General features: G+C 35.4%; 2 protein-coding genes across 7 annotated transcripts in view; both read left to right on the top strand.

The window, feature by feature from the left end:
- Nucleotides 1-26,496, top strand: MYCT1 (MYC target 1). 3 transcript variants are annotated; one of them, XM_054558338.1, is made up of 3 exons: nucleotides 1-198; nucleotides 20,091-20,602; nucleotides 25,008-26,496. In XM_054558338.1, exons 1-2 carry the CDS (start codon nucleotides 147-149, stop codon nucleotides 20,600-20,602), a joined length of 564 nt encoding a protein of 187 aa, XP_054414313.1. In that variant the 5' UTR covers nucleotides 1-146; the 3' UTR covers nucleotides 25,008-26,496. The 3 variants fall into 3 exon arrangements, with proteins under 3 accessions (XP_054414313.1, XP_054414312.1, XP_024104367.2); XM_054558337.2 differs by lacking the exon at nucleotides 25,008-26,496 and adding an exon at nucleotides 21,101-22,923; XM_024248599.3 differs by lacking the exon at nucleotides 25,008-26,496 and adding an exon at nucleotides 21,105-22,923.
- Nucleotides 1-27,927, top strand: part of VIP (vasoactive intestinal peptide) — a 119,129-nt gene that overhangs the window by 58,612 nt on the left and 32,590 nt on the right. For 2 of the 4 annotated variants that reach the window (XM_054558342.2, XM_054558341.2), the window contains exon 1: nucleotides 25,155-25,246. The exons of 1 other annotated variant lie outside the window; for it this stretch is intronic. The gene's annotated coding sequence lies outside the window, so the exon portion shown is untranslated. Of the gene's footprint in view, nucleotides 1-25,153; nucleotides 25,247-27,927 lie in introns of those variants that run through there. One more of the 4 variants, XM_024248829.3, reaches the window with a different exon arrangement.

Here is a 27,927-nt window from a genome sequence, read left to right on the forward strand (position 1 = left end):
CCTTTTATGCGAACACAAGTATATGAGGGGTTGTGTAAAAATTATTTTTCTCTTGCTGTACTACAAAGAGATAGAATCAAACTGCTTTTTTTCGACATACTGGTTTTTCTTTCTCTTTTTCTTCTCTTCTATTTCTTGTGGATATTATGGCTAATAACACAACAAGTTTAGGGAGTCCATGGCCAGAAAACTTTTGGGGTAAGGTATTTTCTTTTACTGTTTAAAATGTAAAATTAGGATGTAAGAAATGCACTGCATGATTATTAAAACATTGAAAATCTCTGAGACATTTTGTTTACTATAACGTGATTACTTAAAGTTTTCATGTTTATTAACAAATCTATTTCATACATTTATTAGCAGAAATATATTTATAGATGTAAATATATATGTATATATTTATAGATATAAATTTATATACGTATATATTTATATGTCTTTATAGTGTTCTATGAAGGTATTCAAGAAGAATCTGGGTATTAAGTACAGATTTTGGCTGGTGTTACAAAATATAATTAGGAAATAGTGAGGATAAAAATAAAAAACATAAGGTGGAGGTAATTCCTGCTTAGAATATGGCATGTAGATTGTGTTGGAAAAATTAACTTTCATTTGTTTGAAGGTTATAGATTATATATTTTATTTTATGAAATCGAGATTTTCCATAGAGGCTATTTTCACTTATGTTGTGAATGTTATATGCTTTAATTTCCAGAGTGAATCCTAATAACATCTGTACTTAAATGAGTGAATTTAAAGTGCAATAACACAGGTAAAATAAATGAATGACTTTAGAGTATAACAAATAAAACATGGAATAATATGAAATTTGAGAAAACTATAGTAGAAAAGATTAAGTGGAAATAACTTCACGTGTAACATTCAGTGGAATCCTATCACGGGGGGTGGGGGAAAAGAACAATACAAAAGTATTTTTTGGAGTATTTTTTGTCTGAGTCCAGCCACAGCTAACAGTCCAGTGTTCCCTGATGTTGACAATGGGACTGTGCTGAGGTCAAAACTCAGTTGCTCCAGGTTAGAGGTACAAAGAAGAAGGGCTCACATGGGGAGTTGACATGTACTCTTGGGTTCAGGGAAATTTTTATATTAAAGGAGGCAATTTAAATTAAATTCAGAAAAACACTTTAATGAAGAAAATAGTATATATGAACAGATCTGTTTATATGGCCAGAACAAGTTCTTAGTCCTCTCAGTGTACAATTCAGACTTTCTGCTGATTCAAGGTGGGGTTTTGGAAACTTTCACATAAACAGTGAGCAGTAGTGGCCGACTTTTCCCAGCAATCTGTATGTCTACCATCACAGAAATCTGCATGAAAAGAATTCACTCCAGTCCTTTAACCTATGTACTTTCTTAGATGAAAAATGTAGGGACAAATATTTATTGGTTTTAAAAGATATTAAAAATTCAGCATAAGAAAAAAAAAGAATTAACTCATTCTTTTTTTCTCACCTACATTTATGTTTGCTGGAAGACTGAAAAGGAAGGATATTGGTGAGCTCCTAATCAATTTATGTAACAAAATTAAGAAGAAGAAAATAGATTATTCTAGTACATTTGTAAAGAAAGGCTTCAGTAATTGGTTATTTTAGGTAGCTAGCACTAGACAGAAGCCTTTGAATTGTAGATGTCTGATTATATGCTTGTTAAAATATTATTTGCTGTCCTCACTTATAGAGAAAATAAGTGCTAAATACACACTGAAAAAGAGCTAGAGTCTGTCCAAATCAAATTCATCATTATAAAAATGTTATCTGTATAAATTATTCAAAAGTAACGTAGTTTATGCAAACATTAATATGTAGAAAGCAATCTATTTTTTTCAAACCATTCAAAATTAAATTTCAGGTTTACTCAAAAAAACAAATCATTATTCACTGACTAAAACATTAAAATAAACTTGATATTAATAAGAGAATGGTTAGTTGGAGTCCACCTATTGATTCTAAAAATTTAGATATTTTTAATATAGAAATCTGTGCTTAAGGGGGAATTAAAACTTATTATTTCAAAGACAAATACTAGTTTTTCCTTTCTTTTGTTTTGTGACTGTAATGAAAATTAGATGAAAATAATGAAAACCAGAAAGGGGAGTGTTACATTGATAAACATTAACAAAGCCGATGGAAATATGGAGAGCAGATATAATGTTTGATGATTTTAGGAAAATATATAAAAGATTGTATTATTGCTTCTGGGGTAAAAATATGAAGTATAAAATGTGAATAAAAATATAAACATATAAAATGTATACATTTCCTGAAATATAAATGTCAATCTTTTAAATTTCCATTGCTTTTTTGTATCTAAATTGATGTCTATTTTGACCACTGACTCCTCAAAAATATTATTTTGAGACTCTTGTACAAGGCAGTGTAATGCATTGTTATTGCTTCCAAAATCAGTCATCTGCTTGGCACATTGAATTTGGAAAATAAAGAAAAATAGCTTAGAAAAGAAAAACCTGTACATTGAACCATATAAATTGCTCAGACGTAGCACACTTTAAGGTACAAAAAAAGTTGTTTTCCCAGTATAACTTTTCTGGTTTACTTTAATGAGCGCTAAATGATGGCATAATAATATCGGGTTATTACCAAAAACAATAGCTTGCATTTTCATAGCTATCACCCACTAAAACTTCCTAAAGGTGTGCAAGCATTTAAGTGCAAGGGTTGGCAATAAAGTTAGCCTGAAAGTGACAACACAGATGCAGACTGTCACCTTCCACTCCGTATTTTTGCTTTCTTTAATGCGCTTCCTTTCTCTATAAACTTTCCCATAAAAGCTGCAGGAAACATGGCCCGTGAAAATTTGCCGTGTCCTCTAAGGCGATAGGAGACAAATACTGAACTCAGTTATTCTCTTAGTACTTGCGAGTCCTGTAGAATATGTAGTTTTAGTTGTTTCTGCTATCTTACTTTGCATTTTTTTCCTAATGGCTAGCATTGTGAAAAGTTGGGGGAAGATATGGTTGCAGGAGTTTGCATTTATTCACTTAATTCAATTCTCACCAAAAGTGCAATGTCTGTCTCAAAAGGATTACGCTCTTGGAGGCAATTATGCATCTATATATATATGCTACATATGCACATACAAACCTATATAGTTGTGGAATAATACAAGATAACATATGATAAAATTGCAATGGTTGATAATATCAGTTAAAACAATATATGGCAGAAATAATCCCTAAATCTTTCTCAGAAAAAATTGAGGTGCTATCAGTTCCTAGAAAGATAAATTTCAGACAGGGAGATAATTCTAAGAAGGACAGTCTAGTCATTCATTTTTTTCCCTCATCAACTCATTCTCATTCAGTTCATTAGTTCACTCAGAAGCGTTCGCTGACCATATAGGCAATGTATTAGGAGTCAGTGACACAAATAAGGCATTTCAAGAGGTTTGGGGAGCTCAGGAAAAATGTCACCAGCAAATATGCAGAAGTAGAAACACCCAGGCATGTTTGTGGAGAAAGGAAAGGCTTGACTAGAGAGTGTGTGTGTGGTTGTTTCAGGGACATAGCTGGTAAGGCAGGTTGGAGGCAGATTTCTGCAAGATTTTGAATGTCAGCGTAAAAGTTTGATCTAATTTAACCTGATCACTTGCAATCCAGTGATTTATAATCTCTCCATATTCCTCCCTCTGGGAATTTTCTTTAATGTTGGAGAGGGTGTGTGGATGGGTGGAGGGGTGGAGGGGTTATATTCTGTGTATTGGAGAGAGGGCACGTTGGTGCTTGATCAAGTTCTGGCCTCTGCTGACATCTACTGACATGTATTTCTCATCAGCTTTTGAGACATTGCCCTTTCTCTGATTTTCACTGCCGAAATCTCCTACTATAAAATCTGGCTCACATGATCTGTGTAATATTAGCTAATAGCATGGCTTTTCCTTTCTGTAAATCCCTCTGGTCTACTGGCCCTTATTCAGGTACTTCTCCATCTGTCTCAATGGCACAGAACAATTTTCAATATTGTCCCATAACCCTAGAGCTGCAGGAGCCTTCCTTAGGAGGCTGGGCTACATCAGGTGCCCTTGGCCTGGATGCAATAGCACCATGTCCCCTACTCCCTACCTCACTTCCTTATCTGCCCTTCAGATACCCAGGGGTTCTCAGAGCGGCTTGCCATCTTTCCCAGGAAGCTGGAAATGAGTACCAGTTCCTCTGGGATTCCCTAATCAATCTGTAGCTCAACACAGGGAGGGATGGAGAGTGATGCTTCCCTTCTCCAAAACCCTTACAGGTCGTATGCTATATAGCTCTTCTCTTTGTCTCCCCAAAGCTCCTCCTCTTTAGATGCATGGAAATTGACTCATAGGCCATGGTTTATTCTTTCCTATACTGTTTATGATAGAAAGTTATGTTCTTAAGTCCTTTAGGCTCTTAGCATTTAGAAACTGAACCAAACAAAAAAACTCAAAGCACTCTTTTCCATTTTGAAGTATCCAACTATTGCAGTAAAAATGTTGGCTTTCAAACTATTATTTATTCTATATGTTTAAAAAATTATGAATAATTTAAATATGAAGCATTGACTTTTCTTTTTTCTATGCATCCTTGCTAACAGACTTAATTCTCTCTAAGGTAATTGATGAGAAGCAGGGTTGTGAACTGATTTGTTGGGGATCAAGTGCTGTCAAGAGGAGGGATCCCTGGCTACTAGCAGCAAATACTGTTCTTTGGCCTGTAGAAAAATATAGCTCTTAGGGACCACCCCAGCAGATGAGCATAGGATGTTCCCAAAGAAGTTAAGAGGGGAACAGGTTTATGGCCTGGGCATATGTCCTAAGAATTTCCACTATATTTTCCCCAAATTTGGAAACAAATACTATTTCTCAAATTCATTTTTTCAATTTGTATTTTGAAAAGAAATGTCTGTGTTGCATATTAATAGTCTATTCCTTAGTTCCCCTATCTCAGTTACCTAGTAAGTTTGAAAAACATTTACAAATGCTTGTCTTCAAAATGCATCAGAATTACTAAGAATTATGAAAACTCATCTCTCACTGGATTCCATGCTCAGAGATTAAGATTCAACAGATGTGAGATGGAACCCATGAGACTGGACTTTTTAATACATCCCTGACCTCAAACTTCTGCATCTAAATTCATGAGAGAAAGTGGCCTATAATTGTCCTTTCTCTGATAGCTTTGTCAGGTGTCAATGTTATGCAAGCCTTGTAAAGCAAATTGGGACATTTTCCCTACTTTTCTATTACTGGGAAAAGTTTGTATAAGATGGCATTGTTTATTGTTTAAGTGCTTGGGAAAATTCACTATTGTAACTATATGTAGTATTTTCAATTGGAGTGTTTTAAATGGCACATTCCATTTCTTTAACAATGGTGAACTACTCAGATTTTCTATCAATTCTTCTGTTAGTTAAGGGAGTTTGTGTTTCCCAGGAATTTGACCATTTGAATTAAATTTCAAAATATATTGTTTAAATGTTGTTTATGCCATTCTCATTAGTTTTTCAACATTTTATTATGAAAATGTTCAAACATACATAAATATTTGAAGAATTCTACAGTGAACACCCACATACCTTACCATCTGAATTCTATCTGTAACATTTTTGTAATACTCATTTTCTTTGTCATTCTATTAGTCAATATATTTCAAAGTAAACTAAAGGCATCAATACAGTTCCCCCTAATTACTTTAGTATGCATATCATTAACAGGAATTCAATTATGTTTTACAACTCTTTTCCTTTTAAAGTCAAATTTACATACAATGAAACATATAAGGTGAATAAAAATGAAGTGTACAAATCATAACAGAACATTTGTAGAATTTTGACACACACACTTGAGTAACCCAAAGCCCAATCAAGATACATAATCACTGGCCCAAAAGGTTTCCAAATGCCCCCTCCCAGTCTAAAGGCTTTAAGACTTTAAAATTTTAGCTTTCATATTTAGGATCCATAATTGTCCACTTCAAATTAAATTTTTGCATATAGTGTAGAAATTGAGGGATTGTTTTCATATTGATATCCAGCTTTTTCTGCACAATTTCTTGAAAATATTTTCTATTTTTTATTTTATTTTATTTTATTTTATTTTATTTTATTTTTGAGACAGGGTCTCACTCTGTCACGCGGGTGGAGTGCAGTGGTGCAATCACAGCTCACTGCAGCTTCAGCTTCCTGGGCTCAAGTGATCATCCCACCTCAGCCTCCCACGTAGCTGGGACTACAGGCGTGTGCCACCGCACCAGGCTAATTTCTTTCTTTTTGTATTTGTAGAGACAAGGCTTTGCCATGTTGCCCAGACGGGTCTCAAACTCCTGGGCTCAAGCGATTTGCCCACCTTGGCCTCCCAAAGTGCTAGGATTACAGGCCTGAGCCACTGTGTCCAGCCAAGACTTTCTCTATTCAAGTCCTTTGGCACCTTTGTTGAAAATCAAATGGTCATGTAAGTGTAAGCCTGTTGCTAAGATCTCCATTCTGTTTCATTTGTTGGTTTTTATAGTAAGTCTTGAAGTTACATAAATCTTCCAACTTTGTTCTCCTTTTTATTTTTTAAACAATTTTTATCACATAATTGTACATACTTATGGGGTACAGAGTGAAACATCAAAACAAGTACACAATGTGTAATGATCAAATCAGGGTAATCAGCATGTCCATCACTGCAAACATTTATTATTTCTTTGTGCAAGAACATTCAAAATATCTTCTAGATATTTGAAACTCTACAATATATTATTAACTGTTTTTCTCTGTCAAGATTACTTTGGCTTTTCGTGACCTTTTGTATTTTCTCACTCCCAGGCTTTATTGAGGTATAATTGGCAAATAAAAACAATATATTTAAGGTGTACAACATGATATTTTGATATACATATATATTGTAAAATGATTACCACAATCAAGCTAATTAATACGACTATCACCTCAGGTAGTTAGCTTTATTTTTGGTGGTAAGAACATCTAAGATCTACATTTTTGGCCAATTTCAAGTATAAGAAATAATTTCATAACTACAGTCACTATGTTGTATGTTAGGGCTTCAAGCTCCTGCGCAACTGAAACTTTGCATTTTTTGCTCAGCATCTCCCTTTTCCCCCCACCCCCAAGTCACTGGCAATCACAATTCTCTTCTCTGCTTTTATAACTTCATCTTTTTTGCATTCCACAAATAAGTGCAATCATGCAGTACAGATGCTCATCCACTTAACATTGGGGTTAAATCCAAACTCATTGTAAGCTGAAAATATCAGGTTGAAACTGTATTTACTAGAGCTAAACTACTGAACATCATAGCTTAGCGTAGCCTAACTTAAATATGCTCAGAACACTTACATTAGCCTACAGTTGAGCAAAATCATCTAACACCAAGCCTATTTTATTAAAAAATGTTGAATAGCTCATGTAGTTTGTTGAACACTATACTGAAAGTGAAAAAAAAATGGTCATATGGGTACTGGAAGTTTCTGCTGAATGCTTATGGCTTTTGCACCATCGTAGCCAAAAAATCCCAAATCCAACCATGGTAAGTTGGAGGCTGGCTGTATTTGTCCTTCTGTGCCTGGTTTATTTCACTTAGCATAATGTCCTCCAGGTTCATCTAGGTTGCTGAAAACGACAGGATTTTTTTTTAATGCTGAATAATAACATTCCCTTATTATATACAGATGGTCCCTGACTTATGATAGTTCAACTTACAATTTTTTGACTTTATGATGATATGAAAATGATACACATTCAGTAGAAACTATTTTGAATTTTGATCTTTAATGTTTATTATTTTAATTTATTATTATAATTATAAAATTTTCTCCTGCTTTGGTGCTTTCCAGCCTTGAACTCATAGACTCCAGCTGATTAAGATAAAAAATTGGTATAGAAATTATTAAAAGAACACTCAAAATTCCAGCAATGACCACTGCTAAGAATGCAAGTGTTGAAAGATCTTTGATAGTTGAGAAAATTATGCAAAGTTCCTCAGAAGTTGGTTACGATGCTGTGGTCAGAGATTTTGTGAATATGGTGGAAAAAGCAATTACTGACCTAACAAAGGTTGTGAGAGCTGCTTTATCGGATGCTGCTGGTGTGGTCTCTCTGTTAACTACAGCAGAAGTTGTAGTCACAGAAATTCCTAAAGAAGAGAAGGACCCTGGAATGGGTGCAATGGGTGGAATGGGAGGTGGTATGAGAGGTGGCATGTTCTAACTCCTAGAATAGTGCTTTACCTTTATTAATGAACTGTGACAGGAAGCCCAAGGCAGTGTTCCTTACCAATAACTTCAGAGAAGTCAGTTGGAGAAAATGAAGGAAAGGCTGGCTGATGTTTAAGAAATCACTGTAACCATTAGTTACTGGTTTCAGCTGACAAAATATATAATGGTTTACTGCTGTCATTGTTCATGCCTACAGATAATTTATTTTGTATTTTTGAATAAAAAGACATTTGTATATTCCTGATACTGGGTACCAGAGCCATGTACAATGTACTGCTTTCAACTTAAATCACGGAAGTATTTTTACTACTATTCTGTTAAAATCAGGATTTTGGTGCTTGCCACCACCAGATGAGAAGTTAAGCAGCCTTTCTGTGGAGAGTGAGAATAATCGTGTACAAAGTAGAGAAATATCCAATTATGTGACAACTTTTGTGTAATAGAAATTTGTATAAAGTTAAAAATTTTACCTTTTATTATTATAAAGCTGAATTTTGTTAGATGATTTTGCCTAATTTTAGGCTAATATAAGTATTCTGTGCATATTTAAGGTAGGCTAAGCTAAGCTATGAAGTTGGTAAGTTAGGGGTATTATATGCATTTTTGACTTATGGTATTTTCAATGTACGATGGATTTATCTAAATCCAACCTCATCATAAGTCTAAGAGCATCTGAAATACAACATTCCCATTATAGAAACCATATATATATATATGTGTGTGTGTGTGTGTGTGTGTGTATGCATATATATGTCACCATATTTATCCATTCATCTGATGATGGACACTTAGGCGGATTATGTATTTTGGCTATTGTGACAATGCTGCAATGAACATGGAAGTGCAGATATCTCTTAGAGATTCTGATCTCATTTCCTTTTAATGTACACATGAAGGGATTGCTGAATTCTATGTAGTTCTATTTTTAATTTTTGAGGAACCTTCATGCTATTTTCCATTACTGTGTCAATTTACATTTTCATCAACACTGTACAGTTTCCTTTTCTCCACATCCTCACCAAAACTCATTATCTTTTGTCTTTTTGATAATAGGCATTTTGGCACGTGTGAGGTGATATTCCATTGTGGCTTTGATTTGCATTTCCCTAATGAGTAGTTATGTTGAGCATTTTTTCATCTACCTGTTGGGTCACTTGTGGGGCTTCTTTTGAGAGATGTCTATTCAGGTTCTTTGCTTATTTTTTAAACAGATTATTTGTTTTCTTGCTTTTGTGTTGTGTGAGCTTCTTATATACTTTAGATGTTAACTTCTTATCAGATATACGATTTGCAAATATTTTCTCTCATTCTGTAGGCATCTCTTCTCTCTGTTGATTATTTCCTTTACTGTGCAGAAGCTTTGTAGTTTGACACAATTCTACTTGTCTATTTTTGCTTTTTTCCTGTGCTGTCATATGCAAAAATATAATTGCCCAGATCAATATCAAGCTTTTCCCCTATGTTGTCCTCTAGTGGTTTTTTGGGTTTCTGGTCTTAGGTTTGTATCTTTAATCCATTTTGACTTGATTTTTCTATATGGTGTGAGATAAGGGTCCAATTTTATTCTTCTGCATGTGGATATGCAGTTTTCCCATTACCTTTTATTGAAGAGGCAATAATTTCCCCATTGTGCATTTTTGATATTGTTGTCAAATATCAATTGTCACAAATGAATGGATTTAGTACTGGGCTTCCTCCCTATTATGTTTCATTAATCTAAATGTCTATGTAAATGCCAGTACCATGCTGTTTTGACTATTATAGCTTTGTAGTATATTTTAAAATCAAGTGGTATGATGCTTCCAGCTTTGCTTTTATTGTTCCTTTGTATTGTCATCATATACAACTTAGTGTCATTTGTAAAATAATACAAACAGCCTGTTTATTGGAATTTTAGTTGATTCAATTATATAAATTTATTTATATAAATAAATTTAAGGGCAGTTGGCATCTTAATAATATTGAGGCTTATAATTCACAAATATAGTATATCTCTCCACTTTTTAGACCTTTAATTTCTTTCAGTAGTATTTCAAAATTTGTGGTGCAGACACCTTGCATACATTTTGTAAGAAAAGATTCCTAGATATGTTATGCTTAATGATGCTATTGTAATGGTGTAATTATACTTTCCAGTTGTTTGCTGCTAGTATATAAACATATTTTTATATATAAGTCTTAAATTCTGCAATCTTGCTTAATGTAATTTGTAGTTATATTTTAGAATACATAAGATTTTCAATATAAAAAACAAGCTAATAGCTGAGTGCGTTGGTGTGTGCCTGTAGTCTCAGTTACTTGGAGACTGAGGTGGGAGGGTCATTTGAGCCCAAAACTGTGAGACTAGCCTGGATGACATAGTAAGTCCCTGTCTCTAAAATCTCTTAAAAACTGAATCAATCAATCAAGATTTATTTATATCCTGTTCCAATTCTTTGTATTATAATTATTACATATTAAATCTATATAAACTATACATTTCATATGAAAATATTTTAATTTTTGCTCTAACTAGAAAAAATGTATTTTAAAGAAATTGAGGGAAAAGAGTCTTCTATATTTACTCTGATACTGTTTCTGATTGTCTCAATTTCTTCGTAAAGATCCCATTTTTCATTTTCCCCAGACTAAGGATTTTCTTCAGCACATGTTTTAGTGTAGGTGTGCTGGTGATTAATTTGAATTCTGTTTCACCTGAAAGAGTATTTATTTCACTATTATACTTAAGGGATACTTTTGCTGTATATAAAATTCTGATTTGACAGCTTTTTTAAATCACTTTAAAATATCATTGTGTCTTATTAAAAGTGAGTAGTTATTCAAATAATTGTCTTTTATGAATGTAATGTTATTATTATTATTGGCTGTGTTCAAGTTTTTTTGTTAACCTTTTATCTTCAGCTGTTTGACTATGATGTGCATAGTTCTTTATATATATTCTGCTTCATGTTACTGAGACTCCTGATTTGTAGATTAATTTGTTTCACTAATTTTGAAAAATTTCAGCCTCATTTATTCAAAATGCTTTTGCTCCATTCACCCTTTCCTCTGTTTTGGGGATTATAATTGCACATCTGTTAAATATTTTTATATAGTTCCACAAGTCCTAGAGGCTTGCTTTTTCCCCCCAATATTTTTCTCCATTTTTCAAATTGGATAAGTTCTATTAATACACCTTTAAGTTGGCTGATTCTTTTCTCTCTCATTTTAATTTTACTGTTAAGCTCATGGTATAAATTTTTTTAGTTCTCATTTTTTTAGTTTTAGAATATCCATTTTGTTATTTCTTATAGTTTCTATTTCTTTGCTGAAATTTCCTATCATTTTATTCATTGTGAGGATTAATAAATCATTGAACATGGACATATAAGTTGCTTTAAAATTTTTGTCTGCTAATTATATCTGGGTCATCTTAAAGTCTGTTTTTGATGACTGTCTTTTCTCTTGAGAATGTGTCACTTTTTCCTGTTTCTTCATGTGCCAAGTAATTTCATATTGTATCTTGAACATTTTGAATGGATTCCGCTGTATTACCCTGAAGAGTGTTTTGATGTATGTTTTTCCCCCTAGTTTATTTTCACAGGCAAATAACTCTGTGGAACTACAACTACAGAAACCTATAAAGCCTGTCCCTTGGGCAGCAGCTTAAATCTCACTTTAGTTTTTTTTTTTTTTCTCTAGTGCTGTTTGGAATATGTCCCATATATGTGTGATTCAGGAGTCAACCGAAGATATGTGAAATGTTTATAAATAAAATTTGGGGATTCTCCTCTCTGCCTTTCTCTTCTCCAGGATTTCCCTCTCACATTCTTAGCAGCTCTTGTTTCCGCAATCTCTGTCCTTTGTTTCTCAAGATCAGAAACAGTGCAGGTTTTTAACTTCAGCTTTACCTGTCCCAGACTGGAAGCTGCCCTCAAGTTAAAAGGTTTGAAAACTGGAGCTTGACTAGTACTTGTTGTTCTTTTCTTCCAGGTCTCAACTCCTCTCTAGTAGCTGCAAGCATTTGGTCGTTCTTAAGGCCTTTAGGTAGAATTTTTTTTTTGTATTGTTTTCAGTGTTTATAGTCATTATTACTTGAAAGAGTCAGTTCATAAAAGCTGATTTGGAATCCTAGCTTGATGTTTTTATTGCCTGTATAATCTGTTCTAATGTCACGTTTCTTACTCTTGATACTGGTGGTGATTTTCTCTCTTTCTCTCTGTCTCTTTCTCTTGTTCCTGCCTGCTCTTTTTCCCTCTTTCTCTTTCTCTCCTCTTTCCATCCTTGTCATTCCAATTAGTATTTTATTAATTTTTATTAGATTTTTTTCATATCTGGCTTTGATAATTTGTCTATTTTTTCTTTCTCTTTTTTTTTTTTTTGCCCCTGTTTCATTACGTTCTGCTTTCTCTTATTTACTGTATGCTACTTTACTTATATTTCAGCTAGTGATCTTTTCTTAGCTTCTTAATATGGAAACCGAAATAATTGATTTTTTTAGGCTTTCTTATTTTAAAATGTATACCTATAAAGCTATAAATTTTCTTATGAATGTGGCTTTAGGCACATCTCACATGTTTTGATATTTCACAATTTTATCAGAATTCAGTTAAAATATTTTATAATTTTCACTAGATATTTTATTTAATTATCTTTATAGATTCTCAATCTCTGCTGAAAATTTTTAACTTGTTAATTTTTTTAAACACATTAATCAACAGTTATTTTAATATTTTTGTCTGATAATTCAAATATCTTCATAACTTACAGATATTTTTCCATTTTCTATTTGTTCTTTTAGTTTTTGTTTACTTTGTCTTGCCTCTTAGGATGACTTGTAATTTATTATTTATAACACATATATACAATAACATTATTAGGTATATATAGATTTATTTAAATATATAACTTTCTATTTTATATATATATATAAAACTTTCCTTCTGGCAGTTAGGGGAAGAGCACCTCGGTCCAACTTGGGATTGATCTATATTTTTATCTTTGTGAGGTCTGCTCTTTTTCCTGTTTACCATGAATCTTAGGGAGTAGATCTTAGGGGGCCTACTCCCTGGGATTCTGGGATGTTTCCTAGGGTCCAACTTCCTTGGCAGCCCCTGAACACAAACTTATGTTTTCTAAGCTTACTGATAGTGCACAGCATTCTACTCAGATATTTTTGTTTCTCTTTACAGATTATTGTGATGAAAGATTTTCTTTTCTCCTGGAATTTGCTCCTTCGATTTAACAGTTTTGATAAGTCTCTGATGGCTTCAAACAAATTTAAGAAAATATTTTATTCTCCATTGTACACTTGCTCTCAGTGGTTTGATACATGTTAGTCTATCATATACAGAAAGGGGTGTGCTACCTTGATACTTTTGAATTTGCCTTCACCTCTAGCAATACTGTTAACTAATTATATTCAGAATATGGCTTGTGCCTTATAATTTTGATCAAAACTACTTTCAAATCTCCAAGCCTTTTGTTTATTTGACCACTACCATTCACAAAAAGGCATCTACAATTTATTTTTCCATGAAGCTTTTTGAAGCATTCCAGATATATGTTATCCTCCTATCTTTCAAATATAATGACATTTTCAGCTCATAATGCTTATGCATCTCATTCACATTTTCTTAAAGAGTATAAATTAATGAATGTAGTTTCCATTAACCAGGAAGGAAAAAAGAAAAATAAGAGTTCCATTTAGGCTTCAGAGGTGGGACGGGGTGTCATTTTAGGTAGAGCAGCCAGGGTAGACCTCAATGAGAAAGTTACATATGAGCAAAAGATCTGAAATTAACCATACAGATAGCTGAGGAAATAATTTTAGGAATAGATTACAACCAGGGATGGGCCCTAAGTCAGGAGCCAGCCCATCTGATGTACTTAAGGAATGGTGAGGAGGGAAGTGCAGACAGAGCTGAGTAACCCAAAGGAAGAGTAGAGGAGATGGGCTCAGATAATTGGGAGCCTATCAAGTAGGGACTTTTAGGATATTCTTAGACATTTGTTTTTACTCTGGGAGAAGTGGAGAATTTCGAACAGAAGAGTGACATGATTTGACTTACATTTTAAAATGTTCTCTCTGACTACTGCATTGAGCACATTGTTGGGGTGTGAGGGATATGGCAAGGACAGAAGCAGGAAGACCATATTCCAGGTCACAGATGTGGGAATGTGGCCACTTGGATCAGTGAAATCGCAGAGTGGGTAGTGAGAAGTTGAATTCTGGATTTTTTTTTGTTTGTGAAAACAGACCCAATAAGATGTTCTGGCAGATGAGATATAGTGGAAAATATTCCTTGGCTGTTTAAATTATTATAATCAATCAAATTTCTATGCCCTAAATATTATTCTCCCTAAAAATCCTTTTCGTCAAAAGTAGTTCTATTGCCTGAACCATTCTCCTATACACTCTATGATACCAAGGACTTCATGGCCTGCTTTGGTGAACGTTGGACTTATGATTCTTACAACTGCAAAGGGTTTTTGAATGTTTTACACAATGTTTCATTCTGCCGTCACTGATAAATCACTTTCATAGTTGGAATGCTTCAACTCAAGGCCACTAGATGGTGACCTCTACAAAATTTTAATACCAGTGGATGGAATCTGAGGTATTGATTATATTTGCTAAAAATCATATTGAATATTACAATATTAAAATTGGAAGACACGAACATGGCTGTTATTATCAGGCCAAGAAGGGTCAAATGACTTGATGAAATTACACAACTATTAGCAGTTGTTCATTGAGGGCTTGTTATGTGCCATCTACTTGCTAGTTTTGTAGATACGTATTACAAATTAGGATGACATATATTTAATTTATATGGCATACCTTACCAATGTTAGAGTTTTTTCCTTCTGCTTTCAAAAGGAAAGTTAACATTTTTTAAAGTAATCATTTGGTCTCATAAGTTGCATTATATTGCAATTATTAAGAAGAAAGATTATGGCTCATTTTTCTTCTCCTAAGATTGTTGAGAAGTAAGACGGCATATCATTTTTTAAAAAGTAATATCTTTGCCAATGTCTTTTTTTTCAGTTACATTTTCTTCTACACTAGGTTTTAAAAAAGGCTCCCAAAATACATTGTCAAAAGTCTGCCAGAATGGAATTACATATATGAAAATTTAAAGCTGTATGACCAGTAGATGCTGCTTTCATCACACAGTTTCTAAATTCTAGTGTGGGCAGGTCAGAAAAATCATTAACTATAATTAAATGAAAAAAAATGTGTATGAAAGACCACCCCTGTTATTTGACTCAACATCTCTTTCTCATTGCCTTTCTGCATTTCTACATTTGCCTTTGCTGTTTGGACTTAAGGGAGCTTAAGAAGATAGATAAGCATTTTACCATATGTCTCAGGAAGTCTTAGAAATTCTTCTGTCAACAGTATTATTTGTAGGTGTTTTAATATTCTGCAAGGTATAAGAATTAGTGCAATGATTTCTGATATGGTTTGGCTGTGTCCCCACCCAAATCTCATTTTGAATTCCCACATGTTGTGGGAGGGACCCAGTGGAAAGTAATTGAATCATGGGGGCAGGAATTTCCTGTGCTGTTCTCATGATACTGAGTAAGTCTCACAAGATCTGATGGTTAGTACAAGGGGGAGTTTTCCTGGACAAGCTCTCTTTGTCTGCTGCCATCCATGCAAGATGTGGCTTGCTCCTGCTTGTCTTCCACCAGGATTGTGAGGCCTCCCCAGCCATGTGGAAATGTAAGTCCAATTAAACCTCTTTCTTTTGTAAATTGCCCAGTCTCAGGTATGTCTTTATCAGCAGCATGAAAACAGACTAATACAATTTCTAAAGTGTGTATTTTACTGACTTTATGGATTAAGAAGTCGTTTTCATGATACGTGTACTCTACTGAGCAAAAATTAAATCCATATCCAAAGCAATTTTTTTTGTAATTTTTATAATTTCTGTTGCACCCCCATCTTATCCTACTTTATATTCATTCAAAATTTAAATAGTCTATTATTGTGTGTATATATTATTCTTATGATTCTCACATACATTTTAAATTCATTATTTAATCCTTTTTGGATATCTACACAACCCGATATTTGATGATATTTTAAGTCATTTCCCCAAATTTTGGGCCTAGACAATAGGTTTACCGTATCAAATCAAAGTATTACCAAGCCACAGAGAATGATCATTTTAAACAGGTTTGTTGTCAAATTCCTCTCATGGAAATATTGTTATAGTTTTAGTGCCACAAAAATAATCTTTTTAGTTCCCAAACTGAAACTTGTCATTTAAGAAGATTGTGATGGTCCAATATATTCTGTAATAACTTGCCCATTAGAGTTTGGATATTATCCTAGTTTTCTTACATCAGAACAATAATATATTTTGGAAATAAAACAGTCATCTGAAATATAAATATATTTCTCACTCCATGTATTTTTGTTGTTTTTGCTAATATACTCAATTGCTGTATTTTATTTAATTAATTTATTTTTACTTTTTGTAGAGACAGGTCCCATTATGTTGCCCAGGCTAGTCTGGGCTCAGGCGATCTTCTCACCTCGGCCTCACAAAGTGCTGGGATTATAGGCATGAGCCACTGCACCTGGCCTCAATCACAATAATAGACAAGAAATTATTTTTCATTGATTGTGTATTTAAATAGTTTCTATTTTTTTCTCGAATCTAAAGTTTGCTATTACTCCACTATAAATAACATTTATATTGGGAATATCTGATTTGTCAGAAGATGAGAGGCTCAAATAACATTTATATTGGGAATATCTGATTTGTCAGAAGATGAGAGGCTCAAAGGGCATACACAGAGACCATGTATAAGGACTCTTGTAACCTTTAAATGCTTTCATTGAGTAACTGAATATATTTTCTCCTTTCAGATTCTGGTTTTAACTCCATTTTGCTGAAATCAAGGAAATATCTCTTTTTAAATTTTATCTATTATGCCTGCTTATATACTGAGATATTTAGAGTCTTCAGTCAGACTCTAGTAGTGGTTAGGTACATTTACACATAGCAAGGACACATATTTTGTAAATTTGAGTATTTGTCTTCTCATTTATATCATACACTAGTGTAACTAATAGTTCCCTAACCAGTGATACTTGCCAATCAATTATTACAATAAATCAAGTGTTAATTCTACCACATAAACCTTAGCTTCTGTTTCAATATCTATAAAATGAGGAATTTATGTCCAACACATTTTCAAGAGCTTGTTTTAGCTGAAACTCCATTTCTATGAGTCCATAGCTGAACTTGTTGATATTTAAAAGTCTCCACTAAAGGCTATTGATTCATGGAAATATATCTGTAGAACACAAAATATTATTTAACCACCATTCTCTCAAGTATTTCTGTTCATAACAGACTACAAGATACTCTGGTATTGAATCGACCAATTTTTATGCAATTTATGTTGTTCATTTTCATTTTAGATTAATATTTTCTTACCTTACACTTAGAAAATAAATAAGCAATTTAGCTATTAATTAAGATGCTTTGGTCTCAAATCCTTACTTGACCTTCACCAGGTGTGGGACTATGGGCTTGTTACTTACCTCTCAGTAGCCACAACTATTAAATGGAAATAACACTAGCATTTCCCTTATTGGGATGTTTGAGGATTAAGTGATATAATACACTAAAAATTGTGCCTGGGAACTTAGCATAAAGCCATTGCTTTAGAGAATGTTGATATAACTATTTGTACAGATAATTGTGAAAGTAGAACACAATAAATGTAGCTTTTCCACAGGAGATAAATGTGACAATATATGGTGGAAGGACACTGAACTATATCCTAAAATTAGACAACAGTGATTATTCCTTTCTAGTTATTAACATTAGTTTGTTTTGTTATTTCTGCATTCTAGGTAGTCTACATACTATCATAGATTATAATATGCTAAAAAGAACCTTGGCAATCATAAAATCTAACTCCTTTATATATATATATATATATATATATATATATATATATATATATATATATATATAATGAAATCAGTGGATCTAAACAAATTCCCTAAAAATCACAAAACATATTAGGAACAGAGCTGAGTTTGGAACTCTGTATCAGAGAGCTTTTGCTATGTAACAATCCACCCCCAAACATAGTAGCTTAAAATAATAATAATTTGCTTTGCTCACAATCCTATGGATTGGTAATTTGAGATGAAATCAGCTTGGTGGATTTTCTGCTGGTCTTTGCTCATGTGTCACAGTCATTTGGTGAGTTGACTAGCATCTGAATTATCTAGGATGATGCCATTCATATGTCCAGGTTAGCAGGCTTTTGGCTAGGGCAGTAGGGGTTCCTGGGCCATGTGTCTCTCATCATCTGGCAGGCTAGTCTGGCCTTATTTATATGCTGACAATGGCAGGGGTCCCAAGAGAAGGAAGGGTGGATGCTGAGCCTCTTGTAGCTTAGGCTTGAACTTGTATAGCTTCAATTCCATTGCATCCTACTCGTCAGAGCAAGTCATGAGGCCCGCCCAGATTCAAGGGGTGGGGAAATAGACTCTATCTCTTGATGGGAGGAACAGCAAAACGTGTGTGGCTATTTTCTCCCCCTCTTCCCCAGTCTCACAACACCCATCAGCTAATTTTCAGGCTATGGCTCTCTCAATAACAGACTACCTACATAAGCAATTAGATATGATAGTTTACCTTTCTACTTAGCAGTAACTCATTTTTGTCTAGGAAATGTAGGAGTCTTTAATGAAGTTGTGATACTTGAAGGTAGAGCTTGAAGAATGAATTTTCCAGACAGAAGATTAAAAAATTGAATTCAGATATAAGGACAAATACGTGGAAAAGCACAGAGTTTTAGAGAGAATGACAGGCTTTGGTACAGTGAGAAACCAGCATGACTTGTGGGTTAGATCATGGAGCGGAAATGTTGGGGACAAGGGGTTAGATCATGGAGGGGAAATGTGGGGGACCAACAGGCTGGAGGAGTCTTCTAATATCCAGAATTTTTCTTTGCAAAGTGGTGTGGTGAGGGGAGACTCAGTTACCCAGTTCCATTCAAGAATATGTATTTAGTTTACAAGGGGCAGTAAGGTAGCATTTCTGTTAGGAAAAGGCATTTTTCTCCCCAGAAAGGGAAATCTGAACAAATTACAAGTTCTACGAATTACAGAATACTGGTACGTAGCCGAGGCTCTATAGAGGTTCAGGTGACAGGAATTTCATCATCACAAGGGCATAACAGAAGAATGAGCTGGAACCTGGGAAACAAGAAAGAGCCCAGTAGTCTGCACAGGTCAAGTCATCAAAGAATCAGAGATATAGGTGACTGTCTGGGAGTTCAGGAAATACGACATCAATCAGTCAGCTGGCCAGATGGTTCTATCCCAGCACTTCCTGTCTCAGAAAGAGCAAAGGAAGTGAGGCATCATGAAGACTGCGGGTGGCAGAAATCAATGTGATTGATGAAAGCAGACAGAGGAAAAGGCAACGTTAAAGTGATGACAAAATTCTTTATCAATCTGGCACATTAGTTACTACTATAACTCAAAAGGAAATCAACTTTGGGCTACATTTGCAACTCTGTGAAAAATGGATGAACTAAACGCCATAAATTAATGACATCAAGTAAGACTACTTTTATCTTTTATTTCTTAAAGATGGTAAAACAGGTTAAGTGACCTGGAATGCCACAGCTGAAAGTGTTATTTTGTATCTTTCTGCTTGAATAAATGGAAGCATTATCAGCTTCCATTTGTTCATATCCACCTAACACTGTCTTCTATTTCCCCAATTCAAAGTATGTTTAAATGAATCATGTATTCTTTGAATTACAGTATATATGCTGACCGTTGTTTTTAGTTGAAAATCTATTATTTAAAAATCGATTTAGTAATTTGTTTTCTTTGTTTCAGAGGACCTTATCATGTCCTTCACCGTATCCATGGCAATCGGGCTGATACTTGGAGGATTTATTTGGGCTGTGTTCATTTGTCTGTCTCGAAGAAGAAGAGCCAGTGCTCCCATCTCACAGTGGAGTTCAAGCAGGAGATCTAGGTCTTCTTACACCCACGGCCTCAACAGAACTGGATTTTACCGCCACAGTGGCTGTGAACGTCGAAGCAACCTCAGCCTGGCCAGTCTCACTTTCCAGCGACAAGCTTCCCTGGAACAAGCAAATTCCTTTCCAAGAAAATCAAGTTTCAGAGCTTCTACTTTCCATCCCTTTCTGCAATGTCCACCACTTCCTGTGGAAACTGAGAGTCAGCTGGTGACTCTCCCTTCTTCCAATATCTCTCCCACCATCAGCACTTCCCACAGTCTGAGCCGTCCTGATTACTGGTCCAGTAACAGTCTTCGAGTGGGCCTTTCAACACCGCCCCCACCTGCCTATGAGTCCATCATCAAGGCGTTCCCAGATTCCTGAGTAGGGTGCTTTTGGTTTTTGTTTCTTTCTTGTCTTGTGTTTTATTGAAAGGAAATCATAAATAGGCTAAACAGAATTTTGAGGGCATGGCCCAGATAACTCATGAGTTCCAAGTTGAAACATGGTTATGCAAGTTGGACATTACAACGTAAAACACATTTTCTTCAAACACGTTTTCCCTTTTGTTTCAAAAAATGTAATATTTTCCCCCAAGGGTTTTATATTTATGTATTTTATATTCAATGTGAGGCTTATTAAAAATAGTGATTCTAATGTAAGAATCAGCTAAGATGCATTATATATATTTTAATTAAAATTAAAACTTTAGATATTTGTGGATTACAATCCTCATTTACTTCCAATGTGACTAGAAAGAGAAAAAAAATCACTGTGTCACTTTAAACAAAAATCTAAGGAATTTGGATTTTACTTTCTTTAGAATGACAAGTGAATCATGTTGACATTTTACAATCTTGGATTTTTTTTTTTTCTTTTGAGACAGGGTCTTCATCCATAGCCCAGGCTGGATTTGCAGTAGAATGATCAGGACTCACTGCAGCCTCTATCTCCCAGGCTCAAGTAATCCTCCCATCTTAGTGCCCCAAGTAGCTGGGACTATAGGGGTGCACTACCATGCCCGGCTAATTTTTTTGAATTTTAGTAGAGATGAAGTCTCACTGTGTTGCCCAGGCTCATCTCAAACTCCTAAACTCAAATGATCTTCCTGCCGTGGCCTCCCAAAGTGCTAGAATTATAGGCATGAGCCACCATGCCTGGCCAATCTTGGATTTTTAACGGAATATGTGGGCACAAAATGACAGAACATAGGACATTCTAAAGTTCCTTGATTTTATCATTATGAGAAGTGTGGGACTCAAGCACAGGAAACTGAACTCTTTTGGTGTCTTTGGATGTTTCATTTTTGACACTAATTTTTTCTGGACAAATTCTTTATGTGTTTTTCCCAAGAATAGTTATCTACTTCCTTGAGGCAAAATCCTTGGATGTACTAACACGATGATTTACCTTTTCTTCACTGTTGTCGTTACGTTGTTGGAAAAGCAACAGGAAAAAATCTAATTCATTTGGCCTAAAAACAAGCCTCAAGTTTAAAACCAAGCTCACATTTTTCTTAAGGGAAAAATTTTCTTTCTTAAACTTACATCTAGCAACTTGGAAAGCACTTTCTCTGGGGATCTTCTTTTGTAACTTCACAGACAAATAAGGATGAGTCACTGGGGAGAGAGTTTGTTATTGAAATAGATGTTGCCCATGAAGAATTCTCCTTCCTGGATTGACTCTTAATCATCAGGCATCATTCCTGGTTTGCTTCTCTACGAATCTCAATTCCAACTTCTCTGCAGAGTCTTTGTACAGTGATTAAGCCCTGCCAGATGGTCTTTGGTGCACACAGTTATTTAAGAATCCACTTCCACAGGTGGCTGCCCTTGTAAGGAAGAATGCATCCCTAAATGTGGGCACCAGAGAGCTCCAGTGGGCAGATGTCTGTGGCTGCCCTTCTCATTTAAGGACATGAGTTCACTGGAGTATTACTCAAAAAGTGTGTGGTTCATTTCCAGTATTGTGAATATTTAGTTTATGTGGTCGTTTCTTTGAACACTGGGATTTTCAGTGAAAAAGTACCCTCGTTTTCATTTCCTATTGCAGTGGTCACAGCTAATAGTGTCTGAACATGGTTCAAGAATAAGAGATTCCATGTAGCATTTACTTTATTATTTTCATTTCCCTTATATTATCCATCATTCCTTAAGGACCATTATTCTTAGTAATGCTTGTAGAAAATGTTCTCTAATTAAACATGCCAGAAGGAAAGAGTAAGGGAAAGAGGGAGCAAGAAGAAAATGGAAGAAAAAGGGAAAAAAGCTAACTGGATAACCAATTTGTTATAAGTTGGTTTTCAACAAATAAATTTAGCAGCCAAGTAAGATTTCAAGGGAATATTAACTTGGTATCAAGGCTTTTTTTTTTTTTTTAAACTTGCATGTCATCCTTAATGTCTAACATGAAAAATCAGCAGAGTATGGTTCTTATCAAGAATTTATGTTTGGAGTAAAAACTGCTTTATATCTCCCAAATTAGGAAGAGAAGAGCAGAAATCCTCTGGGGCATTTAACCATCTGGCAGAATTGTTGCTGCACCCTTATCCCAGTTATAAGACAGTCAAAATGACTATTTCCTAAATATTGTGAGTGTATGAAATGTGAAATTAAAGCAAAAACTGGAGACTTTTAATGTTGTATTTCTTTAATTTGAAATGTTTTGTGGATTGTGAAATAAAAATAAATCGATGTCAAGTTTTATTCAAAATTCATTTATGAAATAATGCCAACACTGTTCTAAAAAGCAAGGAGTCAAGAAATTATAAAATTCAGATTAAATCAGGAAAACAGATTAGATGAAAAATTATATGATAGTATTTGAGCTTATTAAAATTTGTTGAATAAGAAAAGTCTCCTTTTTACTTTGGTATTTAAACCTAATCTAGACTATTTGTAAATGAATGGACTGAGACACAAATCCTTTTTCATATAAAAATGTATAATGGAGGAAGGGAACATCACAAATAAATTTTACAAGATTTTTTAAATTAATGCAGATGGAAGAATTAGTAAATTATTTATTTAAAACATGAACTTAGAGTCTTATCTCATTAGCTAAATATATAATTACAGAATTATTTAATTATTTTATTTAAAGAATAAATAATGGCTGTCTAAAAAATAGAGGAAATTTGAAATAAATGTTTAGCAAATCTATGAAATAGAAAAGGGGCACTTTTTAAGAGCCAAAGGGATGAAATAAATTACAAAGGAAAATATTAACAGTTTTGATTATTTAAAAAAATTTAAAATTCTGTTCATTAAAAGATAAGTTTATCCAAAGTATAAAAACAAGGAAAAACAAAAAAAGAAGAAAGAAGTTAATATAAATATGGCAAAAATGGCCAATATCTTGAAGTTATGATTAGCACACATAAATAGATATGGAAAATACTCAGTTGTAAATAGATAAATTAGTAATGGACCAAAACAAGCAATTCACCAAGGAGAAAAATTAATTGATTTACAAGTTTGTGGTAAAATACTGCATGTTACTACTAAGAAAGTGCCCATGTACATTTAAACAACACTCTAGTAGTTTTTTCTATCATACTAGCTAATTATTATTATTATTTGAATAGAGACAGTGTTTTGCCAAGTTGCCAGGCTGGTCTCAAACTCCTGGCTTCAAGAGATCCGCCCACCTCAGCTTCCCAAAGCACTGAGATTACAGGTGTGAGCCACCATGCCCGGCCCACAATAGCTAATTATTTATGAAATAATGAATCTCCTCACTGCTGGCAAATGTACTAAGAAGGGAGTGCTCCTACATATTTCTGGTGGCAAGGTAAACTGGCATTGCCCTTTTGGAAGGCAGTTTGATGAAATGTATCAGGAGTCTTGCACTAGGCAGATCACGAAGTCTCCTAGCACCTGCCAGGTACACAGTTTTCTCTGAGAAAAGTGGCGATGAACTTGTATGGAGACCAAGCCTGCTATACTAGCCGTGTGGGACTGGATCAGAGCATTCCGTATCAGATGTGAGTAACCGACCGAACTAGATCTGCCCTGCTTTGCGTGAGAGGGTGGGGATGAAGGAAGAGAATGGGAGAACTGCCACTGAGAGACCTCGAAGGGAAAGGAGAGACTAAAATAACAAAGACCTGGAGTAAAATGGCTGCAGTATCTTTTGAATAAACTTCCATTACTTAAGATTACTCATATCTTTTTATGATGTTACAACTTGAAATAAATTCACCCGAGTACCAGTTCAAAGAATGAGTGATGGCCAGGCGCGGTGGCTCACGCCTGTAATCCCAGCACTTTGGGAGGCCGAGGCGGGCAGATCACCTGAGGTCGGGAGTTCGAGACCAGCCTGACCAACAAGGAGAAACCCTGTCTCTACTAAAAATACAAAATTAGCCAGGCGTGGTGGCGCATGCCTGTAATCCCAGCTACTCAGGAGGCTGAGGTAGGAGAATCGCTTGAACCTGGGAGGCAGAGGTTACAGTGAGCCGAGATTGTGCAATTGCATTGCAGCTTGGGCAAGAAGAGCAAAACTCCGTCTCAAAAAAAAAAAAAAAAAAAAAGAATGGCTGATGATAAATAGATCCTCACAGTCTAGACACTGGGATAGTTCTACCCTCACCCAGGCAAGTGGGACCCATGCCTCATGGGGCCCCACACTTCAGAATACTTTCTTTGAAGTTTTCTAAATTACAGTTCAGTGTGTAGAACTGGCCAGGACTGGCAATGCCAACTGGACAGGGCACATGAGCCTAGACCAAGACCTGTGTGGATGCTAGTCCTTTTTTGTCTTTTTCGTCTTTTTCTTTCCCTTTCAGGTGATCTTTGACCCTGTAACTAGCATGTCAGGTCAACCAGCTATCTCAGAAGCTCTCCAGGACTTTTATCTATGCAATCTCTGTGACTGAACCCCAGTTTCAGGAGGACAGCCTGGCAATCAGGTCACTGCTGCTGATGGGAGTGTATTTCTTTCACAGAATCACATGATACTGGACAGCCAGAATGGTACTGACATGCTGATCTGGGGTGACTTTAACTCAGAATGAAGACTCTCTGGGTAATAACTATCTAAGTACTTCTCAACTCACTTAAAATATTTATGGAGGCCGGGCGCGGTGGCTCACGCCTGTAATCCCAGCACTTTGAGAGGGCTGGAGTTTGAGACCAGCCTGGCCAAGATGGTGAAATCTTGTCTCTACTAAAAATAAAGAAAATTAGCCAGGCATGGTGGCGGGTGCCTGTAATCCCAGCTACTCGGGAGGCTGAGGCAGGAGAATCGCTTGAACCCGGGAGGCAGAGGTTGCAGTGAGCCAAGATTGCACCACTGCACTCCAGCCTGGGCAACAGAGTGAGACTCCATCTCCAAAAAAAAAAATTATGGAACGATCACTATACCTCATTTGTGCCCATGAATTTTGTAAAACATTTTTAACCAATTTTTAAAATACAAGATAAGGCCCTGCAAAAAATATTTATCCAGGGCCTCACACACTGTAGCTCTGTCCCTGTGCTGAGATGATACGGGGAGACACAAAGTATGAGCCTAATCTGATTTGAATAGCAAGTCGTCCATACTTTGTTGTGGTAAAATGCTGATCATCTCTCATCCTTGTGGTATAGACATTGTAACCACAGAAGAGCTTAGAATATTGTAGCTATAGCTTGAGAGTGGTTCTGAGAGTTGAAGCCATGCTGGAAGAACAGATTTAATGAGATCTTCACTGTGGTGTAAGTAAAATAGAGAACGGCCATGCAAGTGCACTAGCATATGCAGTGGCTTTTGTAAGGTATGTTGGGGAAAGGATAGATGCTAGTTCCAAAATGCCTGACCAGGAGCTAGAGCTGCAGGGCCAGCAGGTGTCACTACTGCCAATGACAAATCCCTGCTCTCAATGGCTGTCACTCTGACACTACTGAAAAGCTACAGCAGAAATGGACATCTTTATGAACTGTGGGGTTCTCAGAGTGCCAGGGACTCAGGGACTTCATGACTGGGAAGAGTCTTTATTAAAAAACCAGGCTTCAGGCCGGGCATGGTGGCTCACGCCTGTAATCCCAGCACTTTGGTAGACAGAGACGGGCAGATCACTTGAGGTCAGGAATTCAAGACCAGCCTGGCCAACATGATGAAATGCCGTCTCTACTCAAAATACAAAAATTAGCCAGGCATGATGGTGTGGGCCTGTAATCCCAGCTACTTGGGAGGCTGAGGCAGGAGAATCCCTTGAATCTAGAAGGCAGAAGTTGCAGTGAGCTGAGATCATGCCATTGCACTCCAGCCTGGGCAACAGAGTGAGACTCTGTCTGAAAAAAAAAAATAAATGGAAAAAGCAGGCTTCATAGGTAAGCCTCTGCTTAGCTGAAATAGAGAACAAGACGGCTGAAACTTAAATTAGATTATTGACTACAGTTGGGCAGGAAGAATGGGCAATGGGTGCCATTAAGTAACAGAAGTCAAAAAGCCAAATGGTCAATGGGAATCTGAGAGTATAGGACTGTAAGGTATGATGGGAGTAGCCTAAGGTATTTGTTCAAAGCTGAGGAGCAAATTGAGGGAAAAAAAATTCACAAAATGCATGACAAGGAGTTAATGCTTTTATGTAAACAGCTCGCAGGATCAATGGGAAAAATCGTTGTAAGAAAGAAATTAAGAAATTCACTGGTGAAAATGAACATAAAGAATTCTAAGTAGAAAAAAAAACCTTTAACAACACTGAAAGTGGAAAAACTAAAAACTCCTATTAAGAATTCACAAAAAGGCAGGGCATGGTGGCTCATGCCTATAATCCCAGTACTTTGGGAGTGTGAGGCAGGAGGATCACTTGAGCGCAGGAGTTTGAGACCAGCCTGGGCAACATAGCAAGACCTCATCTCTACTAAAAATCAAAAAACTAGCCAGGCTTGTAATCCCAGCTACTCGGGAGGCTGTATTCCCAACTACTTGGGAGGTTGAGGTGAGGGTATAGCTTGAGCCCAGGGGGTTGAGGCTTCAGTGAGCTGTGATCGTGCCACTGTACTCTAGCCTGGGTGACAGAGTGAGACCCTGTCTCAAATAAATAGATAATAAGTTAATTAAAAAGAATTCACAAAGAATAGCAACAAAATACAGTCAAATTTTGATGATTGACAAGGATATCAAGAATCAAGAACAATATGTGCTTTCCAGCTTAGGGACACAGTGTGATTTGTGGAGAATGAGTTAAGTGGAGAAAACTGTCATGTCTCTGAATATCCAGTTTGGAGAAACACTCATGTTTTGAAGCAATTAGGAATAGAATTTTTCAAATTAAGGAAAAGAACTCTAACAATATCTGAAAACCGCTATAAAAATTCTATGCAAAGCTATAAGGATTGACTCACACTGATGCTAGGTGCAAATGTTCTTTGGAACTTTAATTACACTAATATTATTACTAGGATTGTTAGTTTTGGTTAGTGCTCCAGTGACAAATTTCCACAGGTTTTTTTTTTCAAGTGATTTGTCTTTAACCTTATTTTTCTATAAGCTCTGCTATTTTTAGCTCTTGGTTTTGTACAACCTGAGGAATACATATACAGCATCACAGCAAAAACATAAACACCTAAGTCTGTATATGTAAGTATGAAAAATTTCAAAAGTTAAATGATTGCTCTTAAATATGAATGTCTTATCACCAAAGTAGCTTGCTGAATGTCTTATCACCAAATCATCAAAGTATAGTGCAGAGAACCAAGCTGAAATCCAAGGTACAGCTGCCA

The sequence above is a fragment of the Pongo abelii genome, chromosome 5 (genome assembly GCF_028885655.2).
Source record: "Pongo abelii isolate AG06213 chromosome 5, NHGRI_mPonAbe1-v2.0_pri, whole genome shotgun sequence".
Classification (NCBI taxonomy): Eukaryota; Metazoa; Chordata; class Mammalia; order Primates; family Hominidae; genus Pongo; species Pongo abelii.